Source organism: Nematostella vectensis, chromosome 4 (assembly GCF_932526225.1).
Source record: "Nematostella vectensis chromosome 4, jaNemVect1.1, whole genome shotgun sequence".
Taxonomy (NCBI): domain Eukaryota; kingdom Metazoa; phylum Cnidaria; class Anthozoa; order Actiniaria; family Edwardsiidae; genus Nematostella; species Nematostella vectensis.
Genome location: NC_064037.1, coordinates 10665392 through 10688441, shown reverse-complemented (window position 1 = coordinate 10688441; position 23050 = coordinate 10665392). Strand labels below are relative to the sequence as shown.

Below are 23050 nucleotides of genomic sequence, written 5' to 3'. Positions count from 1 at the left end.
GGTCTAAGTGCATCAACAAAATACATGACGCCCGTTTTACACGACTGCCTAGAGTGTAAGGAGGACAGATAAATTTTATCTCCTTGACTTTCAGTTGGTATTTGAATGTATTCTGTGACGAGCTGTATCGCGTATTTACAATACTTAGTTATGCATATGTTTTCTGAACTCTTATGCATATGTTTTCTTGTCTCCTTTAAGGATAATGACAAATTGTAGTTTTTTACTTGTCTTTTATCGTTAAAAATAAAGTGTGAAGTAAGCAATAACTGTAGAACCCCTCTCCCCTTAGCAACATCAGTCTCTCAGGAACCAGTTCTAAAAAATGACAGGTACCATTTAAAAATCACATTAATCGAACTTAATGGAAAGCGATTCATAATTGAAAGTAAGATATTTCAGTTCAATTCAACTTCAACGTTAATTATGTTATGTTGTTTAGGTGGGCAGTATATCGTTCACGTTTGACAGCCGCTGGGTAGCAGTATCCACACTCCGCGGTACCACCCACCTCTTCGCCATCAACCCTTACGGAGGTACCTATTGTGTTCTCAATAATGATATTGTACCTTGGCTATCAGCTACACTAGCGTGAAGATAGCAAGCCTCGTTGACACTACACTAACCATTCACATTGGTTTTACCTCTTCGCCATCAACCCTTACGGAGGTACCTATTGTGTTCTCAATAATGATATTGTACCTTGGCTATCATTCAATCATTCTGATTGCTATAAAACAAACAGTTACCTGTTCAAAGCATCGTAACGTTTCTATCTTTAACTAATATATTGGAAGATTTGTTGGATAATTATATTAAAGGATGGATGAATGTACGTTAGCGTGGCCTACGCGAAACTCTATGCGCAAACTAGATGTGCATCTGTTGAGACATCCCCTTTAAATCTTTTCTAAATAGTAAAGATGGATTGAGCCAAATGTCTGCTTTCCCTGTTAGGATCTGTCAACGTGCGCACGCACATCACCACTCGCGTCGTGAACCGCAACAGTCGCTTTCATACTTCCGCCGGCCTCGACGACATGGAGACCCCTACTACCACGGGGCGTAGCAGCCCTGGAAACGCCCAGAACAACACCGGATCCCCGAACGGCAGCCCCCACAACAGTACCGTCCTCACAAGGGATGCCCTCGCCCTACCCGGCGTGGGTAATAATGGCTTAACAAATCCACGCCTCCCTCCCCTCTCCCATCCTCTCGTGGTGTACCCCCTGGCTCAGGTCCGGACGCCCACTGGCGTACGGTGTAGTGGTACGTGTTGCGGGGGGACCACGACGGGGATGCCTAAGTGTAACGGCAAGGTGTCTGCCGAGTCCGTGGGGCTGGTGGCTGTGTTTGCGCCGTCTAGGGGATGGCTCGGAGGCACTGCGAACTCGACCAGGACGGGTAAGTAAGAACATACAATAGAACCCTGTAAATTCAAATGTTGTAAATGTTGTAAATGGGAAATCTGTTCGAGTTAGCGGGGCCCGAGTTAATAGGGCAGTTATCCTGAAAAACAAAATGTTGCGTAAAGAACGAGGCGGAAGACCATGTTACATGGCAATCGTTTTTTCGTGAAGCATGTTTCGCGAAAAAGCGATGTTGCAAAACGACGCGTGTAGCAAAAATTAAAGGGAAGTCAAACCATGTTAATTAACATTTGTTCAATTTACGTGTGCATACCAGGACGGGAGGGGGGGGGGGGGGGTTCCTGTTTTTACTTGGACAACGTTATGAGAATCGACTGTTTGTATTTTTAAAAGTTTGTCAAGTTCAATATTATTGTTCCTATCCTCAGAGCCTCCACGTCAGCCGCCTGTCGACCCCCTGTACATTCTCGATCTCCATGGCAACCTAACAGAGTACACTCTCGAGCCACAAGGGTCGAGAAATGCGCCGCACAGCTACGAAACACCGCTGGAACTGGTCGCCACTTCGCGGGCTCAATGGCCTCTTGCTAGGTGAGGCATCACTGGTAATTTCGCACCGCCGAATATGTACATTTGATCTCCAATATCAATGCTGTTCTTTTTTCGTCAGCGTTTTTGAGAGTTATTGACGCACTGACTTTCGAGCGAAAATCTGAGCGCGGTGTAGCATGTGTAGCAAGCGCAAAGGCCTCGGAAAAATGAGGGATAGACCCCGCTTGCATGGAGAGAAGGATGGAGCAAATGTTCCCTAGCGCGTGCGCGTGCGCGCCTCGTCTCCTCTTTTCTTTCCCGACCCCTTGGGCTTGCTGGGCTGTTGACATGACGGAAAAAATTGACTTGACGCTTCAAATAAGCCCATTTCACATCGAATAAGGCAGAGAATTTCTCTGAGTACTTAGTAACTTATAGCAAACAAAATATCAAGTGCGACTTTTTTAAATTGATGCGACTTTTTGTGTCTTTGAAATATGAGCTTTTCGTCCCTGAACTGATACACAGGGCAATAATGATCAAGGAAATATTATCTTAGAAAGCCAAAATCTGGTTATGTGCACTTCGGCCTCACGTTATTTGTGTTTTGATAATCAGTCCGTAATACAAGGAACCTATAGCCATTGTAAGAAATTGTGTCTTCTTTCTCTATCTGGATTTACGGTTTTCCCGTCATGTCTGTGCTGTTTATTCTATCAATTCCAGGTCTCAAAGCTGGCAGGAGTACAAAGGCCCTCTACCGAAGACGCACCCGATCGTCGAGGCGAGCGTTCGTGTTACGTCACTAATCAAGGACAAGAAACAGAAAAAGAAAGGTTTGAGATACTCACTGTCGTATGTCGTGCCGAACTTGCCGTATGTCGACTGATGCACAACTTGACGTATGTCGACTGATACATAACTTGTCGTAAGTCGACATTTACACAAATTGTCGTATTCCGACATTTACACAACTTGTCGTATGTCGACATTTACACAACTTGTCGTGAGTTCGACATTTACTATGTCGATATTTACACAAAAATGATACAGAGAAACCCCAATTAACGATCCTACAAGATTCTTTACTGTAGTTATAGGGTATCGTAATGTCTAAGAAATAACGATTTGGAACATCAGTACATTGACTAAAACACATGTTTTTGGCGCAGATTCAAACCTCGTAAGCTTCGAAAAGTCCCAGGAAAACCTGGTGATCAGTACCGAGGGGACCTGGTGCGAGCCCTCCGCCGAATCCAACGACGAGTGGCTGACGAACATCGAGATGGAAACGCACGCAGGGCCGCATAGACGACTTTGGATGGGTCCACAGTTCTCCTTCAAGACCTTCCAACCGCCTGGGTCCTCGCCTAGTGGTTCGTCCTTATCCCTGAACGACCCCAAGTCGCTCACAGGCGCTACCATCACCCCTCACCGTGAGGGTCACCCACTGGACTTCTACACTGAGGAGTTGGACCTACAGAGCCTGCGCCTACAGCCGGTCCGCTCAGACCCCGTGCCCACCCCTGGTAGGGACTCTTTCACTGGCTATGCATCTCCCAACGGAGGGAGTCAGCCGCTGATTATTGACAATGGCCCTGGTAGCTACAGCGAGCCGTTCCCGGCGATACTCAACGGCGCCACGGAGGACAAGGAGGGTCAGCTGGTAGAGACTCTGGCGGACGCGATGAACGACAACACCACCGCGCCAGTCAAGAAACCGAACAACGCGCTCTTTGATCAAGGGGACCAATTAGAGTTTAATTCGGACTCTACAGGGGGTAGTGTGAACGCGTTCGCGTCCTACTCCTCCCCTGATTGCAGTCCTATGTTCCCCCCGAATGGCTCCCCCGAGTGGTCCTGAGTAGTCATTAACGTCTGGCGCCTGCAGTAAGGAATGTAGGATTGGTCTAATATGATAGATAATTTGGGGATTTATGCTTGATCGCAATAATGAAAAGGGTAGTTTTCCATCCTTTGAAATGTACCACGGATATTATCATATCGTTGATATTTTTTCGATATTTTATTTCATCAATTGAACCTGGTAATAATAGTGCGACATGAAATTCCGCGAAAGTGGTTACAGAAAACCAATAGCAGAATGGTGAAGTCCCTACCGTGATGCATTTTTTCTTGGTGAGTGGTGGTAATTCAGTCTCACCTTTTCAATCTGAGCTAGACCTTTAGGATGGAGTGGTTCCTAAGGAGTTTTCAAATATGTTTCGAAAATAAAAATATAAAAAACTCTTACCTAACATACCCTCCATGCGAGAAAAAAGTGGCTGGCTTTGACAAATATCCCTTTTCTCTTGTCTCCGATAGGGTGTGGCGGAGATCTTTTTCGGAGCGCAAGAATACGTTTGTGGCTCCTTGGAAACTACTGTTTATAAAGAGTATATCTGAAACATTTAGGACACTGGAAATACACATGCGTCACCACTTTACATTGCGACAATGAAACAAGAAATCTAATTCTAATCCAGCTTCCATTTGGCTCAATGGAAAAGCTAAGAATAATTTAAGAAAAAAAAGTATTGAAATAAATCTATAACATAGATAAGCTCGATGTTATAATTTAATACGATTTTCGCGATTGTAACAACCGTTTATTGATTACGCGAGCAGCAAAAACATTTTTATTCTTCTACCTTGTACAATAGATGAAATGTAATATAAAGTGAACACCAAAAAAATGTATAAAAGAGAAAATTTATGAAAAACAGGTTGGATTTGAAGAGAAAATATCTCTTTGTTTATATATTATTTATAGTTTTTAACGAGAGTCATTGCAGCTAGCGCGTACAACACTTTCGACCTTTTTTTGGCAGGATATGTAGTGATTTGTGCCGAGTTCATCCCCATTTACAGATCCACATAATGTTATTTTACTAAAATAAGATTTTGTAACCCCCAATGGTAACTTTTTAGCATTCATGTAGATATGTTATATTCTCTAGAATACATTAAAGAGCTGCAATAAATTGTTAAATTCGTTGTTGTTGTCGGGTATAAAAAATGGGGAGCTGTATTAGGTTGGATGTTGATGGTTTTTTTAGTCTCCATTAAAAGTCCAAACATGTACTGTAAACAAAAGCCGATTCATTCGGTAACCTGCTTTCGACAATAAACGCTCTTTGATAAAGTAGCGTGACAAAATATCTAAGGCTAAGTAGCTGAGTACAAGCACCCATATACGATACAAAGAATAACTTATGGGGTTGTGAGGGTTTAAGGTCGAGTAATTCAACCATTCTCAGACCCGATAAACTCAAATTCCGTTTTGATACAGATTGTACAAATGAGTACACATCATGGCACTGATAATTATCATTTTGGGCTCCATTGGTATCGCTTTGGTATCAATCTATTACTGGGCTCGCCAATGGCTGACACTCGAGCTTCATTTATCGTACAGAGGCAAAACAACTTTGACGGACTGCAAGAACCTTCAAGGAATTCGTCTACGCAAAGCTAACAGTGTAATATAAGCATCGATATGCAGGATACCCAGCCTAGTCCTAGGCGTTCTTACCGGTTCTCCCGTGCTCGGAGATGAACCGTGAGGTAGCCTGGGGGCTGGAACGAGATGGTTTACTGTGACGTCACAACTCTTACCATACACAGGAAACCCAACTACATGAACGAGCTGGGGACGAGATGGTTTCCTTTGACGTCACAACTCTTACCATACACAGGAAACCCAACTACAGGAAACCCAATAAGAACGCCTGGGACTAGGCTGCAGGATACCCCGATCTTTGAACGGATAACGCAGAGAAAGAGAGAAGTCATGCCTTCGTGCACGTTTTACAAAGTTTAACAACATTATCTTAAAAACTCCCTATAAATGTGTTGAAAAGTGCAGCTTTATTTTCCTAAGCCTACGTCAACACTATAAAACTGGGCTCTGGTAGTTGTTTTTCGCTCAACTGGATGAAGAAAATGTTGGCGTGAACAGCGCAAGGAGCATGCTGGGGTCGCAAAGAAGGCCAGCTAGAAATACGGCAACGAATTCTTTGGTGCTCTCATTGCTTGATGACTCCTGTTTATTGTTCCAGAGTAGCGTAGCAGTATTTATTTATTTTTTTTTTTTTAAGATCAAGCAACCTTTATATCACCCATAATTTTTACAGTATATAGAGACAACCATTTTCATTGAAATTTTTTTTGAAGTACCGTAAATGATCTAATAAACGCCTGGGGCGTTTATTAAATTCCGATGGTCCGAGGTGGGGCGTTCAATACATAGGAGGCGTTTATTAGAGAGGGTCGTTTTTTTACAGACTATAACAATATAGTCATAGTACGAGGGTAGGGGGCGGGCCGTTCAATAGAGGGGGGCGTTTATTGCAAATTTGTAAGCTTGGGAGGGGGGAGACGTTCATTAGATAGGAGGCGTTCTTTAGATAGGGGAAGTTTATTGGATCATTTACGGTGTGCCTTTTACTAGCTAGCTTGTTGTGTTGTTGGCTGACTTGACCTAAGAGACAATCTGAGGGGTGGCGAATGGGGTCAACACGAGATTACTCGGCGATCGCACATTAGGATTAGGGTTTTTAAATCCGAGAACATGATCAATGATCAAGAAATTCGAAAAAAAATCGATATCGGTATCTGCTTTGAAATTATTTTCATTGGAGCGTAACCTGTTGAAACGTGTGGAAAAAAATTGTTATATGGACAATGTCGAGATATTGATATTGTTTAGCTATTGCTAAAAATTGCACTAAATGACTAATTGTCCATATTTCGTTTGTTGTATATTTTCCTCGCGAATTTCGTGGATTTGAGTGCTACCGAACATACGCCTCCAACCTTGTTTCTTTAGTGAAGCTGTATATCTCGCGAAGAAAACCACCCCCAAATCGTTTTTAAACACACATTTGACAATAACAAGACATGTTTTAAGTTTTAAGGCAATTTTACGTGGCACGTTTATATATCGCGTCGGGGACTGTTCGCGCAACACGGGGTAGTAGCTTGGATTCGATTGGATAGCGCAACGTAACTTGACCGGGTATCTACGTAAACACGGAGAGCGCGTTGCAAAACAAGGCACAATTCGACCAAATCAGAGGGGAGTTTCTAGCCTCCTCAGCAGGCAACTTTTCTCCAGAAATTCACGCGACTAGCTAACACAACAGTGCATTCGAGAATGGCGCCTAAAACGGAACCATGGACACGTCAAGTGGATATGGCGAGTGAGCTGCTTCTCTGAGTTACAGTCACTGATTTCCAGATAAAAGGTAAAGTTTATTTTAGAAGTGTTATGCCTCATTGGTAAGTATATGCGACTGATTCCACTGCCTTTTTGAAGACAGAACCCGTATTTGGTGTCGAGTTATGATTCGAAATTTTTGATGACATTGCATTAAACCTTGCCTTTATCTATCTAGGTGATTACCTTGCCTAGTCTCGTGAAAACTTATCGGTTTTACATGTTTGTGTTTTAATCAAGGAATTTGAGAATGTTAAAGTCAAAGAAAGGCGCGTCTTTCTACTGATGTTTTAGTAGCAGCAACAACGAATTGCCGCCATTACGTCTTTGTTATCCAACACTATTTTTCACTCCCTATGTTTTCTCTATTTCTGATTCTTATTGATAAAATAATCTGATTTGGAGAACGTATGTGAGTTAGCGCTTACATTATCGGTGAGCTATCTTAGTAGATCGGCGTATTTTTGTTAAAATAGGGCTTAGAGCCTCAAGTCTAATTCTGATGTGCAGGTTATAGTGTATGCATAGTGTATAAAACCTATAGGAGTTTATTATAGGAGTCTAATCTTGGTATCGCATACGCGAAAAGCTGATTTTCCGTGTCCACACCACAGGCTTCCCAGTCGGCTGATTTGTATTTTTATTTGATGCTGATCAGCGGTCTTTTTAGCGCATGCGCGAGTATTATATGGTGGATGCGATTTTACCACAGGTTCCCCAGGAGGCTGATTTGTATTATGATTTCATATCGATCAGTGGTCTTTTTCGAGAACCCCTGTACTGAAACATCGTTCGTCCCGTCCTCCGAGCATTCACTTTCTATTAGAAACTTCTAGTTACAAAAGTAATTGTGAATTGCTCACGACAGTCTTCCGAAATCCGCTCTATGAGACAATAAATGTACTTACTTGCGGTCTTTCTATACCTAATAAGTAACGATTTTCAGGCACAATATATAATTTATTGTACATTATGAAAATGGGTACCTGATTTGTTTCGCCAGAACTACCGGCAGGCGAAATTGAAAGCCACGTCACTCAAAACCAGTGCAATATCCAGGCCCGTACCCGCTATCTTACCTGTGTCTCGGCACTCTCGCTGTAAATATAGTATCGATGAGCCACAAGATGCCCTCTCTCGACAACCGGAAGCGCTCTATTACTTCATTGTCCGTCATTTCTTGGAGTGTACGTCTTTTTTGGAATTCTCTTTGCTTTCTTCGATGGCCAAAAAGTGCTCCCGGGCAGCTGCCGATTTTTGATGCGCTTTAGAATATATTAACATAGTTTTAGCGCTTTATAAATAAATTACTATTATTAATTATTATTACATAGAGCATCTCACAACTAGAGTATAATTTCAATAAACTAATCAATACATTTTCTAGCTTTTTTTTGGTTCTGGGGGAGGGCCTAGTTTTGGTTGCCTTTTTGGGGGAGGGGGGAGGGTCACCATTTTTGGGCGTTAGATTGGGGGAGGGTCGAAATTTTTGAACCAGAAAAAAATTCAACTTAGCACTTTCCCTATGGATAGAAATGTTCTTTAAGGATGTTTTTATTTAATTTCCGTGTACAAGTGATTATAAGTGTATGTCGTTGTTATAGAATTTGTTGACTCACCTGAAAGAACGTGCCTCATCGAAAAGCCTACGACGACTTACGACTGCTTTTTCAACAAATTACCTATGTAATAGATTTAATCATATATCGTGGTTGTTATTAAGAACACAATTATATATTCTGCATTTTAGAACGCAAAACACTAACAAAATATAAGCATGTTCTTAGGGGGGGTGAATAGGGGTATGTAAATCCGCCGATCCGCAATATTTTCGGAGCAAATCCGTGGAACCGCAGAAGTTTTTAGATCCGCATGGTTTGACAGATAAACAATAGCATCGATTGAAATTTATTTAAAATCCGAAATTCGACCGTCAAAGCAGTCAAAATCCGAAATCCGCGCCCGAATTGTCAACAAATCCGTGATCCGCCGTACTTCCAAAATCCGCCAATCCGCTTAAATAATCTTCAAAATCCGTAATCCGTGAGCATTTCGGGGCCGAATCCGCCGATCCGCAAACCTATTCACCCCCCTTTCTTAGACTTTGGTGAAATCTCTGGCTGGACGAGTGTATGTCGTTGTTATAGAATTTGTTGACACACCTGAAAGAACGTGCCTAATTGAAAGGCCTGTAATAATAGATTTAGTCCAATTTCATTCTTCAGACTGTCTGAGAATCTGCGATTTCTGATGCTTGACATCAATCATTTTTGAATTACCACAACTTCATCTTTTTAATGATCGAGAAACTAAAAAAAAAAAAACAGAAATCGATATCTGCTTTGAATTTTTTTTTTTGTTGAAACGTAACCTGAGACGTGTGAAAAGAAATTGTTACATAAGGCTTTCTGGCAGCCCAAAGGCGGGGTTTAATCTCCCTAAACCCTCCCCCGAAATCCGCTACTGGTCGTTGTTATAGAATTTGTTGACACACTTGAAAGAACTTGCCTGATTGAAAGGCATATCACTGCTCCAGACTGCTATTTCAACAAAGTAATAATAGATTTAGCTTTTTTGGCGGGTTAAATTTTCACATATCTCGTGAGTCCAATTTTCTTTTTCAGACCAAGGGCTATAGAATAATTTTACTCCGAAATGATGTCTTGTTGGTGTTGAATAAAGCACGTAATCCTACCTGGCTGTATTCCCTACGCGTTACACCGTACCACTTTCAAACGAATCAATCATTAGCATTTTCAATCATTACAATCATTTTTTTTTCAAACTGTCTGAAAATCTGAAGTTTGCCATTACCTTTTCTATGTTTCCATAACAACTCTTTCAAACTCAAACTTATTAAACTTATTTTGGTGAAAAAATATTTCAAATTTGCAAAAGCAGTAGTGTGTCTATTGGGAGTTTTTTCTTTGAGGATGTGACTGATAACTTTGAGCGGATGGCTCGTTAAATAGCGTGGATTCTTATTAGATTATTTTGTCCGGAAAGGCATGGAAACCAATAACACCCCTAATGACTCTCCTATATTCTTACCTTGTAGGGTGCCGATAAAACGTGCCATACGTTATCAGCTAATAGATCCCAATTCATTTTTCTTGTGTCCTATTAGTTTTCTTTTTGTGAAAACTAACAACAAGTTTGTCTTTAACGAAAGGTAAGTGGTTAAAATGTAACCTTGTGAGATACGTAATATAAATTCATGTATACATTATATATACAGGAACGAATTTAAGAAAGTAAATTTGAGGGTACAGTGTGTTGCCCCAATTACGGACGGTTTTCGCATTTAGCACCATAGCTTTGTTGGAATGAAAAGAACACTTTTGATATTTTGCCAGTTACGATTAGGGCGCCGTGCTCGAACAGTATGTGGCACTGATTTGCCCTTATCCCGGTCAACTGGCCCTAATTCCGAACACAAACTTCAGGAACGATTTTCGAAATTTTTCCCATATATTTCCAATGCTTATAAAAATAATATAAGAATATATCTCATTTAGCAAAGCCAACTGTAATTATGTGGATCTACGAAGAGCATTTTAGCATTTGTTTACTTGATAATTGCGCACTTTATTCGTTTTAATCGTAGACTTTCGTCGAAAAATAATCATAAATTTGGCATATTACAATAATCTTATTAAGTTTTACTAGTATCCGCAACCGCGAGCACCTCGAAAATGTAACATTCTAGAAGACTGCAAAAAGAAAATCGCAAAAAGTATTTTTCCAAAGAAATAAAATGCGTTTTCCCAATTTAGACTCTCAATGGGGGGTCAACCCTAATTGGATTAGGAAATGGTATCAGGTGTCAAAAAATAATGAAAATTGTTCCTCGATGATCATATTTTGGTGGTACAAGATTTCAAAACCTGAGCTTTTATGCACTTGCTTGTACAATTTTTCAAAAAATACCCCTATTAGCCAAATTCATTGTTGCGCGCGTAGTCAATCAAACCAAACAATCAAAACCAGACAAACCGCCCCCAAAGCTTGTGTCTGACTACTCGCTATTCCAAAACGAGACAAAGACTTTGGATTCGCCGAGGGCGCGCAAATGAGTGTCACATGTGGCCATTTCTGTTAGTGTTATAGCAAACCTGTTTTGTTTAATTAGAAATCTGAAATTATTTTCAAGAATCTGAACATTTATTCAGTCTTTCACTTTGTTCTAGGCGCAACATCGAATTTGGCTGTAATAACTGTCGAATCCGTTGTATCACGACCCGAGTTTTCAAAACACGATTTGCTTTGGTTTTCTGTTCCGTCAGTAAAACCATTCTGAGCCAATCAGAGTCTCGCTTTGTGCACTTCCCTGGCTTCCCTTTGGACGGAAACCAGACAGTGTCGCGACAGAAATCCAGGCAACTGCGCTAGGCGAGACATGACAAGAATCTGTTTGGCTTAGAATAATTTGACTGGCGGAACAGAAAATCCCAAAGGCAAAAACAAATCGATGTTTTGAAAATGCGGCGTCGCGATACAACGGATTCGACAGTAAAATGCAACAAATCATTTTCTCACCATCTTGTTTTGACCTTTTGCCGTAGACAGACGGCTTTGTATCAATATCTGTCAAACGTAGCGGCGTTTGTACTTTACTTACATCTGAATGGGTTCCCCCCAAAGAAATGACTCTAAAAAGACACATTCAAAATAATTACTGTAACCTGATGGTAGAAGCGAGAAATAAGCAATAGTATATCCCGGACGTGCTAAAAAGGCGGTTATTTATAGTTTTGGCTATCTACATAGCACACGAGAATGTTTAGAAAGTTTGACAAGCTAAATATTTGTAAAATGTTTACAAGCTGCTAATAATGCTTTTTTGCGAGCGTTGTCTTTATCATATGATTGCCCTAAATTGACACAACGTTTATATGTACCTAAATCCCTCCAAAATGTAGTTAAAATGCAAAAACTAATTCCCATTATCTATTTAAACATATTTCCAATAAGCAGCCTATTTGTGTCCGTGTTTAGGCACACTTCGTGAACAAGCACTGTAAATTTTCAAAACGCTTTCATTTTTTTAAATTAGTAGCGAGATCAAAGAACTTCTATTCTATTTTAAAAGTATTTTACAGTGCTTCATTCCCACCCAAAAATTTGAAATTTTTCTTAACTCTAATTTACCAGAAGGACTGGTTTATGTAAAGCGTTAAATTCACTGCACCGTTAACTTTCAAACTACGCGAACTAAAGTTTGACGCACTTTCAAATAAATTTGAATTTTCCCGCTGGTAATAACGCCAACTACGTCATTACTACAGCACATGTGAGTATGAGATATAGTTACTTATTGGGTCACGTAAGATTTTTTTAAAATTCGCTTTCGTATATTTTAAACAGCCTTTCGATGCAAACTGTCCGGAATTGGGTACCGTCCGTAATTGGGGCAACACACTGTAGTCATAAAGAGAAAATTTGAAAGTAAAAAAAATTTGGCTTCTCCAATATTTGAGGACATACCGCTCGTCTTCTACCGTCGATACGGCTAAAATAGGTCTTTACGCAAGTACTCGCTCGCTGTAGCTGCATCGAAAAACTGCGTCTTGGGGAAATTAGGATAACGAAGTTGAGTATTCGACTAGTATTCAAAATGCCCACACGCCAGCGCGACACAGGGTAATCAATGAGGAGCCCTGTTCGTTTCAAGTGTCAAAACTTACACGAGCGGAACTGAAATCCCATGCGATCCCAAGTTGTGCATTTCGCAAAGACGTCTTAAAATTCCCATGTTTTGAGATCGCATGTTGTGAACACTACAGAACTTGTATAAAACTTATTCTTTAATTATTTGAGTAGTTAATTTAACTTAATCTGATAAAGCAAGGGTTCATTTAAAAATAAAGGTTTAAAAAACCGCGAAAATCGCTCTTAAAATAAGTCTTCTGCAGGTAATTGAAGATGATCTGTTTAACTAAAACAATTGTAGCAATTGTTAACCTGAGTATCGTATCAGCCCCTCCTATGTTTTAAAATCGCCTGATACTCAGGCTAAGCAATTGTAAGTTACACCTCTTTCAGAAACGGAGATTTGCGAGCGTGTGATAATTAGTGCGATGTAGACACAAGTGGAGAAGGAGAAAAGGAACCGTAGAGGATTCCGTTCCTCCATTTTCGGTTTTCCGGACTAACGTCTACTTTGCGCTATTTTTTCCACTAGCGCAGTCAGCATGTTACGTCTCAGTTTACTTCCATGATCAAAAAAGCCGTTAGAAGTGTTTATTTTTATTTAGATGCTCCGGCCGTTCTCGGGCATCGCAAGAAACCATTGCCTTCTCATCCTGTGTGTCTTCAATTTCACCTTGCTGTTCTGGCAGATATTCAACCTGGAGTCTTGCCTTCAAACAGGTGCAAAATACAAATACCAAGGCAAAGAACAGCTTGTTTATGCATTTATTTGGAAAGAAAAGTTGACAAGGTCGTCATAGTACATAGCCGTAGCAAGCCTTGAAAGGTTGGGGGGGGGGGGATACAGAAACATCAAGGAAACAATGGGGGCACAGCACGCCCCTACAGGTCATTTTCATGTATGCTACATAAGCATAAGCGCAATTTAGCATAAGTTAAAAATCGAGGATGACCGCGCGCTCCTGGGTCTAGCCCCTGCTGCGGCTTGGGCGCCCCCGGTATTCAGGCCTTGGCACGTTTGCATCCTCAGAGTTCTGCAAATCTCGCTCGACTCAACACTGGATTAGCGGGTTTTTCGCCCTTCCCACCACATCCTTAGGGTAGCATACAACTAACTAGGTAAGTATATTCCACGGAAAGGTGTGACGGGTATCCCCCTGGGGGGCGGGGAGCTGTGGCCCGGAGGCCTGGCTCCTCGGGTGCGCTTGGTTAGGCGGTTACAAAGCTATCCGATACCTGACTCCAAACTTATCAGACGATGAGTTTAAATATAGTTTTTGAAAATATTGGGGGGGGGGGGGGGCATGTGCCCCCAGTGCCCCACCCCTGCTACGGCCTTATAGTAAAAATTGTGAAAGTGCCGCGTTAGCGGAGCCCCAAAATTTGGTATATATAAAACAAATATGGTAACAATATTGGTAATATCGACTCGAGTTTTCGTGACGCGATTTCTTAGTGACCCAACATTTCGAAAGCGCCAGGCGTTTCTCGTTGTTTCTGGAATCCTGAAAGACACATTTACCCTGTTACCAGAGCAATACCATTATTTTTCCTATTCAATACGATCATCTGTATAATTATAACTAAAATATTTCCGAGATAGGTGTCAAATTGAGTGTGTTTTTTAATTACGGCATTTCTCCATATTTCTAAGGAAAATTGTGCTCAAGAAAAACAAATTTCGATAGAATTTTTTTAAACGTTTTTTTAAACATAAGTTTTTGAACAAAAGTAGGGACGCAGTTCTAATTGGATTGAATCATTATGAGGCCTCTAATCAATTTCTTCAAGTTGGGGGTATCAATTATCGTATGATCAAAAAAAAGCCTGAAAATTCTAAATCTTTTAAGTTTTATATTACCAATTCGTAACGTAATCAACCACAAACATTATCTACTTTGAAATTTAGAGTTCCTATGCTCAACGCTATAAAAAATGATCCCCTTCCAAAAATAAGCAATCTATTTCGTCCTCGTCGATGAGAAAAAGCGTATTTAGAACTTAATATTGTGTCAAAAATGTAAATTCATTTAATCATTCTAAGGTCTCTAATTTTTCAAATGAGTTCCGTCTTTTCGCGAATTTTCGAAGCGATGCTTCGATTACAACAGGTACCAGATAAATACCTTCTTTTTGCGTCGATGTTTCCCGTTTTCTTCGATGGCACAACGGGTAACGCGCCTGGATACGAATACCTCGAATCCCCGGTTCGATTCGTACCCGCACGTTTTACATTTTTTTTTGTTTTTCGTCTTCTTTATCTTCTCTTTCCTTTTCCTTTTCTAGTCCTTTTCTTTCATAACGAAGGGTTGTTCGAATAATTTTTAATTGCTTACATCCCTAGCCTGCTAACCGGCTCTCCAGTGGGTTAATTCGGAAATTCCTGTTTTGGGAATGTCCGGATTCCTGTGGCGACCAAAAAGCAAGGAAGAAAGGAGAGCCGGCAGGAAAGAGGGGTCTTGAGTCGTGATTCCCGTTCGCTGGGGAACGGAGATCGCTGATTGGCTGGCTGCGATGTTCCATATAAAAAAAAAAATCTTGAAATTTTTAAGGTTACCGCACCGCAGGTGCTTCGTAAACTTTTTGACTTGTAATCAGAAGAGAAAAATAGTGACTGTGACCATCCTTGGTCAATAGAGAAAGTACCTGAAAAGAAACTAAGATTCCTCGGTACCAGTCTCTCAAAACGACAACGTTTTCTTCATATGTGTCATCACCTTGTCAGAAATGCGTGAACATGTCGCAGACAGAAATAAAATGACCGCCAAATACGCTACAACGACGCGATGACACAAGCAATTTCAAGGATAAAAGATTCTGTAGTGGTGTGTGAGTTCTCTAAATCAACGTCCGCAAGATTTTCTAATAGTACGACAACTCGTTAACGTGCTATCCAGCTCGACACCTTTCGCCGCTTTTATTCTTCGTGATACGCGTGTTCGCATGTAATATTAAAACTAAACATAAACAAAATACATAATCACAATCAATAGCTCAATATCAAAATCTAAAGGGGAATGAACTTACGACTCTTGAGCCTTCATTCTTGGGGACGCACATTCCTTGCCTGACTCTTCGCCATTCTCATTCACACACACTCAACAACACGTGACCCTTTTGGCGGCATTTGGGCCGCCTGTGGTGTATCGACGCTACATCGCCGCCCCGATGGACTAACGGGTTCATCTACTGTAACTACCTTACTATTGTCGATACCTCGGGTACTTAAACTAACAAACAAACTAATGTCTCAGTCCGCCTCTAATAGGCACAGCTTCGCGAACGGCCGCTGGAGCCCGGTTTCGTTCCTCGTCTTGACCGTCACCGAGCGCACATATCCGTCTCGTCCCTCGCAGACTGCAGTGACACGACCGAGAGGCCAATGCCTTCGGGGAACCCTCTCATCTGCTACCAGCACCAGATCTCCGATCTGGAAATTGCGCCTAGGCTTCCGCCATCGTTGTCGTTCTTGTAACGTAGGTAGATATTCAGCGATCCAACGTTTCCAGAAAGTGTTCGCCAAATACTGCACCTTCGGCCTTATCAAAAAGCCCTGGTGGTAAGTTCATGTTTGACCTCAACAGTAAAAGATGGTTGGGCGCTAAGGATTGCAGATCGTGTGGATCACCGCCGCCTCGTGTAAGTGGCCTGTTATTAAGCACTTCAATATCTTGCGCACCGATCTTATAACGCGCTCCCAGATCCCACCCATGTGAGAAGCTGCAGGCGGGTCGAACTTCAAGTGATGCCCCTCTGGGTTAGAAAGTTAGCGATCTTCTGTTGGTTCCAAGCCCCGATGGCTTCACGTAATTCCCGCTCGCCGCCGATGAAATTCGTCCCGTTGTCACTACGAATGACGTTCGATTGGTAAACCTTCTCAACGCATTTAAAAACGCATTTGTTTCTAGTGACTCCGTCACGTCTATGTGCATGGCTGTCGTGGTTAAGCACGTGAAGACAAACCCGTAATTCTTCACGCTGCTCCGTCCTCTTTTAACGTACAACGGTCCAAAGAAATCCACTCCAACGCTCGTAATGGAGGATCATCAGGCGTTAACCGGTCTTCAGGCAAGTCTCCCATGAACTGTCCCCCTACTGGAGAAATCTGCTTGCGACACTCGAAACATCTTCCAAGTACGCGTCCTACTTCCGCTCTGCCCTTCCGAATCCAGTACCTCTGTCTCAACCTTGACAATACGTACTCTTTGCCCATGTGTGATGTATCCTCGTGACACTCTCTAAGTATAATCTCTGTAACGTGGTGCTTCCTCGGAAGGATCATCTGGTGTTTGAACTTGTACCCCACAGGTGCTCTTTCTAGCCTTCCTCCGACTCTTAGCAGCCCTCCGTCTAGAACTGGACTCAGCTTGTGTATAGGACCTGTTTCTTTGAGGACTCGTTTCGCTTGGTCTCTCACACCATTTCTCTTCACTTTATTCAGGAATTCGATTATCTCTCCGAATTCCTGTCTCCGAATATACTTGACTATCTCTACTTCAGCGCACTTGACTTCCTCACATGTGAGATTTCCTTGAACTGCTTCCTTTGGAACGCTTGTGTCTTCTTTTTGAGATACTCCTTAAATCTCAACAGCCAGGCCACTGCTCTCTTCGACTTTATCCATGACGAGTAGCGCTTGAAGACGTCGTCTAGACTCACTCCCGGTTCCCTGGGTCATCAAGGGCCAGTCTGGGCAGAGTGGTCGGTTGCTCTGGCCAACCCGTCTCTGGCATCCAAAAGAACGCTGGGCCTTTGGACCACCTCTCACTACTCGTCAGCTGGTCCGGTGTTAAACCGCGGCTCACATCATCGGCGGGATTTTCGTAAGCGTACGACGACGCATCAGCAAAATGATGTAACTGGACATTCTTCACTCTCCCAAATTCCGGTGGCATAAACATCTCTCGAAGCTGACTTCTGACAACGTCGGTAGCTCTTCGAGCCAAGCCTTCCATCTCTGCGCTTCCGCGTCTCCAACGGTGTCATCCCATCCGTATCCAATTATGCACAAGTCTTGAAGCAGCAATTTCGCCGGCAGTATCACTGGAGCCAGGTATCCTATCGGATCGAAAACCGAGCTCGTAACCGAGAGTATACCGCGACGACTGAAGGGCTTCTCATTGGGACTGACCGTGTACTCAAACATCAGTTTCTACATTCCACTGGACGCCCAGTGTCCTCTCTCGGAGTAGCTCATCTTCGTCCAGGTCCAAATCAAGCATCCTTCATCGCTCCTTCTGTCTCAACACGTAAGTTCTTCTTCACTGAACTCACGACTTCTGGTTCAAAGTCTTCCTTGTTATCATTTGCAGTACGTCGCAGTGCATAGTTTGCACAGAATGGTGAAGACGTTCCTCCAAATATGTGTACTTCCATTCTGTAGTCGACAGGCTCCTTTGTCAAGTCAATGTCGTTAGCACCTCGGTCAGATTGCTAGTCAGATCCGGGCCCTGGTATAACTGATCGTTCAATGAAGTGCCTTTATACTTAGCCGCGCAGTCGAATACTATGCGCACACGCCCTTTTTTCTGAGCATGTGCGACCGGATGGTGTGGTAAGTACCACAACGGCTTGCCAGAGGCCTCTAACTCTTCTTTTGGGCACCTTCTCGAGTATCCCTTCGCAACATAATCATCTATAGCAGTCGTGTACATGTCGAAAAGCTCCTGATCGGCGTGGAATCTCTTTAGCGACCAGAGTCTACGTTCGGCTAACGGTCTACTATTAGGGAGATAGGGAGGCTCCTTTCTCCATGGCAACGACATCTGATAATGCCCGTCCACTATCCTAACTCTCTATCTTCGCTAAGGCTCCTTTGTCTTCCACTGGTATCTACAAAGTCCGATTGTCAGAACATCTCTAGCTTTCTCAATAAAGGGTCATCACCTTCCACCTCTGACTCGTCTAGGCGAACGAAGTTAACGCTACCGCCATAGGCCTCTGTCGAGCATTCCTCCGTTGGACCGAGAAGTGTCCATCCTAACAATGAAAGCAATGTATACGGTTGGCCTCTGCCGCCCCGTTTCTCTTCTAGCACCCAGAATGCTTCGGGCACGTTGCCTCCGATGAGCAGACGTATCTCTTTGTCGTCGATTTCAGGCCTGTAAATGGTCCCAGTTCTGTGTGTCCCGATCAGTCGGTATACTACTAGCTGAAACGTTCAGCTTTCGCACCGTCCACACCTTCGGGATGGCTAACTTCTCAGCACCGTCGATTGATTCTACTTTCATCTTCACCTCCAAACCCGTCTTCGCACTATCATTCTTCTCTTGCGTTGTAAGAAAGAACGATCGCTCCACTCCTTCGATTCCAAGCTCCTCCACAAGACTTGTATCGCACAGTTGTCGAATAGAGGGTATGTTGCAACACTGCGTCCTTGTCGTCCTCTTAGCCTTACCGGTACTATCCTCAACCGCACCTTGCTGTTGCCAGTCGTACTTGTACTGCATTAACCGGAGTTGCTAGGGAATGATGTAATCTTGGAACCGGCGCCTTCTCCGGATTTCGTGTCGGCAGGATTGCTTTCTGCGCCTTCCGACTTCTTGGGGTGCAACAGGGAATGGTGCTTCAAAGTGAAACAGTCTCTCTGACACGCGCTGTCCCGCCTACATCTCGGCGCTATGTGACCACCCTTGAAACAGTTATAACAAAGCCTCGCGCGTCGAACAAAGGAAAGGCGATTTTCATAAGACTTGTTCGCAAACTCCTTACACGTTAAGAAATGCGCACAGCCTGCACTTCACTTGCTCATCGCGCGCCTCATAGCCCGCTTTCACGTCTGCTTTCAAATCGGGTTTATCGCCTGACTCTAGCTGATCATTCGCAACCCCGTGAGTGTTATGTGTGCTACCCTTGTTCGCGCTAGGTGTGCCTGCCCTGTTCTTATTACCCGTGAACCTTGGTTTGTTTCCTTTGTGAACCTTTTGGTGAGTCTCTACACACAGTTCTGAACACCGGGTCATTTGCTGCTCTAGCCTTGTCCGAAACAAACTTTGAAATGTGATGGATTCTAGGCCTCGCCCCAGCCTCTTGGTCAAGCCACTTGATTATCCATGAATACGGTAATCGCTCTACGACCTTTCTTAGGTTATCCGCACTATTTATTTCGTTTATATAATCTATGGCCATCAAAAACAAAACTACAAAACGAACACTTCCCTTTCGTTTTTTTAAATAGAATAGACTTAGTGAATAGATAAATTCATCGGACGCCAGTCCGATGAATTTAATCGAAAGCTATTTAAAAGGACTGAAGGGTTGAGTTGCTTGAAAGGAGGGAGGAACATATACATATCAGTTGTTGATTACTCGAGGTTCTTGAGAAGTGCTTCAAGCAAATCGGATTTCTGTGGCGTTGAGGTTTCCTTTGATGAACCAAGACGGAATTTGCAATCTTTTTGTTGATCCTTAATTCTCTTAAGTCGACCTTCGTCTCCTGTAGAAAGCCCTATGTTGAACAGGGTGCTTCGGTCTCAAAAAGGATTTCGCCACCACTGCAAATGGCCGTTGCACTCGCTTATGGATCGACTCAAAGAACGAACTTGTGGCTTTGGTCTCTATATTTGGGTGTTGTTTTGCGACTGTTCTTTTGGTTGAATCTACTATCCACAGTAACAAATTGAGTGGAGGCTGGAGCAAAAAGGACTGATTGACACTGGGAAAATGGCGCGAATTTCAAAAGCATTCACAACAAATCTCTTGAAAGAAACATTGTTTCAAAACGGAACTCGGCAGGTATCATGTTGGTGTCAAGGGGGCTGCTCTAATATGGTCACGTGAATGTGACGTCATCAATGACGTCACTAGAAGCAAAATATGCTGACGTCATCAAAATAAGAAACATCTGCGTGATCTGTGAAATCGTTGACGTCGTCAAAAACAGAAATATAATAATATTTCTTGAATTATTAAGCTAAAATAATCAAAGATTTGGTGGTTTAGAGCTCCGGCAAAGCCTAAGACAACAATGCCTAAGACAATGCCTTAATCTATATATTAGTCGGTAAGCTTATTTCCGTGATTTGCTTCGATTTCGTTTTCCATTTCGTGAAATCAACAAATAATAATTTGTGACCCGTGAATGCTACGTGATTTGTAAACGGGGATTTTCTAACGACGTGAATTGTGTAGTACACAAATAAACTACATTTGTAGCCCAATTTCTATAACTTTTGCAATAGAGCCAACGATTCCTTAACAAAATTCTGAAAAAGTTTCCCACTTCCGTCAATTAAGTTTAGAATTCTATCCGTACAAACATTTTATTAAGGGGCCCTCCAAACTAACACGGATTCGTTTGGCTCCGTATACTTTTTGATACGTTTAGGCCTTCCGTCCACACTAACAAAGTGTCGGATCCAGCGAATCCGGATACTTTTGAAAACGCTGTCGAAAGTAAATCAAAATGAATCCGTATACTTTGGTCTGTAGTGTGGACGGTCGAATCCGTATCAAAATGAAAACGATGGCGTCATATCGCAGGCGCGTCTGCTGCTATGAACATGCGCATGTCATTAAAATGACGTCACGTAGTAACTTTCAGCGTTTTCTGACGTTTGAATCCGTGTTAGTGTGGACGGCTGGATCCTGGCGAACACGCTGCGGAAACGATAGTGTGGACGCAAATCAAGTGATGCGTTTTCGGCGAAACGAATCCGGATACTTTTAGATCCATGTCAGTGTGGACGACCCCTCAGTCAACACATTTTAGTGATATATTGCTTGGTTGTAATTGGCCTTTAAGTTAAGGCCAGTAAAACATATTAAATTACAAAAAAAAAGGAATTCACTGACATTATTTTCTATTTCTTCTAGGTGAGTACCCAGCTAAAGTCGAAGGCGATACAACGGAGAGATGTCAATCATTCTCCAACCAATCACCTTTCGATACGTCATACAATGAGCGTGTGGTCACGTGCTCTTATAACGGAAGTGAAGTCATCTTCAAAGATGCAGTCAGATTGCTGGGGAAGCCTCTCACAAGCAAAAGTAAGTAAGGTCCAATTTATACATTGGCCGCTCAAAATTAGAATAATCTACTGACTGCTTTAGACACATACAGTTTACTTCAAGATTTCGCTACTTTCCGGCCGCCATCTTGAATGAAATGCTCCTAAAGTCATGCGCATGCGCAATACCTTTTTCCGCTATGCCCGCCCTTACGATTAAAAAAAAGAAATGACGGGTGCCATCTTGAATGAAATGCTCCAAAAGTCATGCGAAATACGTTTTTCCGCTTTTAAAAAAAAAAAAAAAAAAAAAAAATGACTCGCACGTTTCGAATTATATGTGACGAAGAAATCCCTTGCTGTAGCAGTAGAATCAAAAAGCCCAAACTGTCGCGATCTCGTACCAGAACAATGAATACAATACACCAAAAACTGGAAATCGACTCTGCCAAATTTTCGTCTTTAATAAGACTTCTTCAGGGCAGACTCTTGCTGTAGCAGTGTATATATTTTGGGCGATCGAAATTTTTCCAAATCCCTGCTAATGGCTCTAATGGCTTAGCACTGATATGAGCATGGGTTCGCTTGTTTCTTGACAGAGTTCTTAACGATCGGGGTCCCTACTGTATACAGAGGCGGGAACCACACCCATCAGGTCTCCTACCTGAGGTATACACTCGACAGGGTTTTCGCTAACATAGAGAGCCCCGAAGATGTCCTAGTCGTCCTTCACCTAGCAGACCGAGACCCAAAAAAGCGAAGAAATCTCCAAGAACAACTGGCACAGCAGTTTCAGACACACATCGCCATGAACAGACTTCATGTGATCGAGGCACCGGACTCCTATTATCCGCCATTAGAGGGTCTTCCCCTTAACCATGGTGACAGCGAGGCGCGTGTGAGATGGCGCTCTAAGCTCTTGGTTGATCAGGCTTTCTTGATGGGGTATTGCAGTGGAATGGGCAAGTACTACTTACAGCTAGAAGACGACTCGCCGCCCGAAGATGGCCCATTTGTTGAGAAAATCAGACGGTGTATCTTCGCGAAGAGGCATTTTGACTGGGTATTCCTGAAGACCACTTATCATATGAATATAGGGAACTTATTCAAGGGGAAAGATTTAGCCGATTTGGCCCGGTTTCTTTATATGACTTACGAAGAGTATCCTGTGGATTTAGCGGTGTTTATATATGCCGAAATATTGCGAACGAAAAGGCATATAGATAATTTATGCGGCTCTTACTTTCTACACATAGGGAAGCAGTCTTCCTTGAAGACTGTCAAGCCTCGCATAGCCTGAAAGAAATGACCTTAACTTGAGAACGGAA

General features: G+C 42.5%; 2 protein-coding genes and 1 long non-coding RNA gene across 4 annotated transcripts in view; 2 read left to right on the top strand and 1 right to left on the bottom strand.

Annotated features, from left to right (window-relative positions):
• LOC116618968 (BCAS3 microtubule associated cell migration factor) overlaps positions 1-4893 on the top strand; it is a 10565-nt gene extending 5672 nt beyond the window's left edge. The window contains exons 16-20 of the mRNA XM_032383224.2: positions 443-536; positions 958-1404; positions 1799-1961; positions 2628-2737; positions 3074-4893. Coding sequence (XP_032239115.2) covers positions 443-536; positions 958-1404; positions 1799-1961; positions 2628-2737; positions 3074-3765 — 1506 coding nt within the window. The 3' untranslated portion in view covers positions 3766-4893. The remainder of the gene's footprint in view (positions 1-442; positions 537-957; positions 1405-1798; positions 1962-2627; positions 2738-3073) is intronic.
• LOC116618969 lies at positions 1270-9091 on the bottom strand. Its single transcript, XR_004296442.2, has 3 exons — positions 8742-9091; positions 8202-8387; positions 1270-1429 (listed from the first exon to the last, which is right to left on the bottom strand). It is a non-coding gene; the product is annotated as an uncharacterized LOC116618969 (long non-coding RNA).
• On the top strand, positions 6910-23050 carry LOC5513696 (alpha-1,6-mannosyl-glycoprotein 4-beta-N-acetylglucosaminyltransferase). Of its 2 annotated transcripts, none has more exons than XM_048726962.1 (4): positions 6910-7150; positions 13380-13494; positions 21589-21762; positions 22322-23050. In XM_048726962.1, exons 2-4 carry the CDS (start codon positions 13380-13382, stop codon positions 23020-23022), a joined length of 990 nt encoding a protein of 329 aa, XP_048582919.1. In that variant the 5' UTR covers positions 6910-7150; the 3' UTR covers positions 23023-23050. The 2 variants fall into 2 exon arrangements, with proteins under 2 accessions (XP_048582919.1, XP_032239116.1); XM_032383225.2 differs by lacking the exon at positions 6910-7150 and adding an exon at positions 10059-10294.